General features: G+C 51.5%; 1 protein-coding gene across 1 annotated transcript; it reads right to left on the bottom strand.

Moving 5' to 3' along the window:
* Window positions 1-2,871: 2,871 nt before the first annotated feature.
* Window positions 2,872-4,119, bottom strand: PAQR9 (progestin and adipoQ receptor family member 9; the record flags this gene model as incomplete). The annotated part of the gene is made up of 1 exon (XM_081235406.1): window positions 2,872-4,119. The coding sequence occupies one exon, from the start codon at window positions 4,117-4,119 to the stop codon at window positions 2,986-2,988; it is 1,134 nt and encodes a 377-aa protein (XP_081091532.1). The 3' UTR covers window positions 2,872-2,985.
* Between the last annotated feature and the right edge of the window lie 846 nt (window positions 4,120-4,965).

The following is a 4,965-nucleotide window of genomic DNA, read 5'->3' as shown; positions in this document are numbered from 1 at the left end:
TCTCTGATGCTGCTCCTTGAGATGTCATCCAGATCATGACTAACAAGTAAAAATAAAATGCATTACATAACGGGCTTCAAAATTCTACTGCTGAAATAGGTTGTACACAGATAAGGGAGTGCATTCTTATCATTTGTCCTACATTTCTAACAGCTGAACACAATAAACTGACTGAATTGTAAAGGATGTGGCAAAATGAAGTGTGAAAAAATATTTTAAAAGCGATTTTATTCTGATTGTCATTTCACCCCTGAAATACATAATATACCTGGAGAGTTGCATGCAAATGTGGAGACTGAGTAAATATTTGCTGATTCTCAAATATCATCATTTATCTTGACTGAAATCCGATATCATTTAGCAAATAACATATACAGCTTCACAAATGAACCCTGGTCTTATGTAGTGTATAAGGTACCTATTTGGAAACATGAGGTAAAGCCAAACCACTGTTGTCAACTCGAATGTCCCTTGTCAGTGCTGTATGTGGTATATAAAAACGAAGATGGAATGGGAAAGGGAAAGTGCAGGAAGGAAGAGGCAAAGGGAAGGAAAGTCAGTCCTTACTCTGCTGAAACCTTCCAGGGCAAAAGTGTGTCATCTTACTGGGCTCATGCATCATAATCACTTGAAAATTATATGGGTATAATTTTATCCTTAAGTGGCCTCTGCTTGAGGACAAAGACACAAGGCAAGAAGAGAATTTCCTTTGAGGACCTGGAAGATTGCCAACAAAAATTTAAAATGACAAATAGAGCTTTATTTCTTGTGCTCAAACTCATCAACCTTTTTTAGAAGTCTGTCTCTAGAAAGTTTCTTCTATTTTACAAGCAAGATCCAAAATGCTCCTCAACCTGTTTTTCTAGCTTCCAAACCAACATTTCTGGGGGCTCTAGAAGAGACAACAATGACATGCAAATGAGTTTGCATGTGGAAATAGCCTGATTTCCACAATTGTCCTTGAATACATGTACTGAATTAAGTTACAGCTGAGGATTAACATCCGTGGCAGGCACAACTCTCAGTCTCTGTAACCTAACAGGAATCTCCTTGCACTTTGCCAAACATGAGACACTGACACCCATCAGCAAACGTGCAAAGTGTATTTACGATCTCGTTAAGAGGTCTAAGTTAAATATAGACACATATAAAGTTAACTTCCGTGTGCAATTAACACACAAGGATACTGGTTCCTCCGGGGAATTGTGCGCAGCCTCTCTGTTTACAAGTACAGTAGTGATTAAAAGCATAAACAAAAAGAGCAATCTTGGCAGGAGCACCAGCCTACCAGTGCTGAGGTAAGTGTTCATCTACCTTCTGTGCTTGATCTAAATTATACCATGAAGTCAAGTCTTCCCCATTCAATGACTTATTTGGCTCTTCACCCAAAGGACTTGTCAAGAAGTGTGATAAGTATTTAAATAAGCCACCTCAGTGGTTTGTGTGTTAGTCTAGAGTTGCTATCTCAAGTCCAGGATAACGTTTATGAGAAATGTCTTAAGTAACACTGGCCAATGAGGTTGTCAGATAGGATCTCAGGAGTGTGTTTCCCTAATTTTTCAACGATTTAGGGTGACCGCCATTCATTTCCATAGTCTGGATCCAAATGAGACTTCAGTGCGTAACTAGGCAAAGGTCATCTTATTTAACTCAAAATTGTCAGCTATAACTCAAGTAACATACTCCTGACTTTCATAGTACAACTGCCGTATTTACTCCTGAATACTACGATTTTAATTTTAAGCAAGGCTAGATGGGCTCAGTCTAGAACAGTGTCCTTTCACCTTCCCCGATGGCAGCATTAGGAACCACAGCCTCATTAGTGGGTTGATTTCTTCTCCTTGTGAGAGAAGCCAAATGCTCTGCATGTCCTAGGAAGCCACTACCGGTCCTGCCAAAAACTTACAGCCCATACCATCTTCCTTCCCTCCTGAGTAGAATGTTAAACCTTGATTTGCAATAAAGTAAGAAAAGCTTACACCTACTGCTCTCCCCATGCAAGAAACTATGTCTGAGGACCAGTCATTTGGACATCGCTTCAAAGGCACATTTATTCCAGTGGCAATTTGAATCAGTAGAGAAAGAGAGAATAAGATTAAAAACAAAACCAAAAAACTGGATGGGTTTTGTGGAATACATAAGTAAATAGCAATCTGGGACCTATACAAACCACTTAGCTCCTTCCCAATAGTTTAACCAGAGTCCCTAAGGTAGAATAATTCACAGTTGTATCATGACACACACAGGCCTTCAAAAAATACTGTTTAAAAAAGTAGCTGAGAACTCTCAAGCAGCTTGCCCTGATGTCCAGTTCAAGTATATGCAATGCAGGAGAGCTGCAAGATTCAAAACTACGTGACAAAGAAAATTCAGTGCAGATCACAGGCTTTGATAAATTATGAAAAATCATTGTATATATTACTATTTAATAACATCTAAGAAACATTTTGAAATAATTAACGTGTGTTCACATTCCATGCATTTTCTAGCAGGTTAAGCCCTGGGTTAGTGTCTCTGTGCTCTTTTCCTACAAAGCTCTATTCTTTGACAAATCCAAGCATTCCTCACACCGAAACGGAAGTACCCATGGATTCTGTCTACTTACCCTCTTTACTGCATGCCTGACCTCACAAGGGCTGCTCGTTATTACCTCTGGCAGAGAAGACGACTGGAAGATGGAACTGGTTGGGGTTTTATGTGGGGTTCTATTTGCTGCCTTAGAAGAATCCCTGGATGTCACAGACACCACCTGCATTTTTTCCAGGGGCAAGAACCAGCTGCCCTCTCCCTCCTGCTTGCCCCACCTCCCTCTTCCAAAGCCCTAAGTGCACTGAGACTCCCTTGTCGCACTGAACTTTTTCCCTGTGGTTTTGCAGCACCCTCCTCGAGCAAAGAAGGAAAGACAACAAAACTTGAAAACAAACCAACAACAGAAACTTGAAACAAACAGGTGGGCGAGCCGGCAGCCTCCTCCAAGGCGGAGGCTCACTTTTTACTGCAGAATTCGGTGTTGTTGAGGAACTTCTTGATTACCAGCCCCAGGCAGACAACCAGCAACAACATGTAGCCCACGGTGCCCGAGAAGGTGGGCGCGTCCGGCGGCGCCTTGAGGAACTGGCGCAGGCCCTCCTCCACGTAGTACACCTGGTCGTAGATGCTGAGGAAAGTGAAGATGTGGAAGAGCTGGTGGCTGTGGCCGATGATGTCGAAGAGGCCCGGCTGGATGCGCTCGGGGATCTTGCTCACGTTGAAGAAGGCGGCCACCACCAGCCAGAAGTAGCGGCGGTAGAAGTGCACGAAGAGCGTGGGGTTCTCGCCCCGCAGGTCGAAGAGCCAGCTCTCGAGCATGATGGGGCAGGCCATGCTCAGGGGCATGACGAAGACGAAGGTGCGCAGCGCGAACGGATAAGAGCACCAGTCGGTGCGGCTCTTGCAGCAGGCCACGGTGCAGGCCACGGCCAGCAGGAAGGCCACGGGCAGCACGAGCGCGCGGTAGGCGGCAATGAGGCCCGTGCAGTCCACGTGCCAGCCCAGGCGCTGCTGCACGTACGGGGTCATCACCCTGGCGTCCAACAAGCTCAGGCCGGGCAGCAGGTAGTAGTAGTAGGCCACAGTGCTGCCAAAGCCGTAGTAGCTGATGGACGCGTAGTCCAGGTAGAAGAAGGCTGCGCGCAAGCGCAGCGACAGGCAGCTGAACACGTGCGCCGTGCAGCTCATGGCGAAGGTGAGCAGCACGCCCGAAGCGTAGCACCACAGCGGCAGCAGCCACGGATGGTGGAAGGGCACGTCGCGGCCGCTCAGGAAGAACAGGCGGCAGAACTTGCTCAGGAACAGCAGCAGTGGGATGAAGTGCGTCCAGAAGTTCAGCGTCTCGTTGGTAGGCTTCAGCACCGAGGCTAGGCACTCCTGCGCCGTGCACGGCAGCCGCCGGTAGCCCGACAGGATGAAGCACTCCACAAAGTCGTCGGGCACCTCGTCCCAGCGCAGCAGCGGCTTGGCGGAGGCCGGAGGGTCCCCGGAGGGTGAGGGGTGGGGGCGCGAGGCGGCCTCCGAAGCCGCCGCGGTCGTGCCGGGCGGGCCCTTTGTGCCCGCGCTCCGGGGCTGCAGGCGCCGCGGCATGGTGCCCGGGCCTTGGCTAGGGCGCGCACAGGCGACCTCTGGCGCCGGCTCCGGCGCGCTCGCCAGTCCCCGCCGGCTGCCGTCGGAGCCTTTGTGCACGCGCCGGGGGCGTCGCTGCAGGTTCACGAGAAGACCTGAGCCTCGGAGCAGCCGTTCCTAAGAAATAAATAAATAAGTAAATAAAAATAGTCATCGATTTCGCAGCCGCGTAGCGACCGGTAGGAGCGCACGGGGCTCGGCGGCCCCTTCCCCAGGCTCCCTGCTACCGGCTCTCGGCCGCCCGCGCTGCTGCAGCGGCGGTGGCGGCGCGGCTGACGGCGGCGCTGCTGCGGTGACTGGGCATCGCACGGTGCGGGCGCAGCAGCAGCCGCCCCCGGCGCGGGAGGCGGGGATGTGGGAGCTGAGGCGCTGGAGGGAGGGAGGGACGGGCGCACTGGGGGAGGGCGGGGGCCTCTCTGGCTAGTGTTTCGCGGCGGCCTCGGGGGATAGAGTTGTCCCTGGGCTCGAGTTCCGTACCATCCCCCCTCCCTCGGGTCGCAGAAGCCCGAGCTGGCCCGTTAATGATTGATGCGGGGGACCAAAGGCTGCGCCCGCGACTCGGCAGCCCGCGCCGAGAGCGAGGGTCGGCGCGGGGATTCGAAACCCGACAGCCACGCGGGCATTCGAGAGGACACTGGAGAGACGCGTTCGCTGGGGGCGGGGAGCTGCGGCCGCTGGGGGAGGGTTGAGGAGCGCAGCCGGCGCGCGGGAGCCGGGGCAGGGCGGAGGGATGCGCTGACTGTAATCTCCGGAGGGGGCGGGGGCGCTCCGGAAATCGGGGGCCTTTGAGGCCATGTCTGGATCGGG

Source organism: Mesoplodon bidens (assembly GCF_964165515.1).
Source record: "Mesoplodon bidens genome assembly, chromosome: 5".
NCBI lineage: Eukaryota > Metazoa > Chordata > Mammalia > Artiodactyla > Ziphiidae > Mesoplodon > Mesoplodon bidens.
Note: the sequence above shows the minus strand (reverse complement) of the source record. Positions and strands in the feature narration are given on the sequence as shown.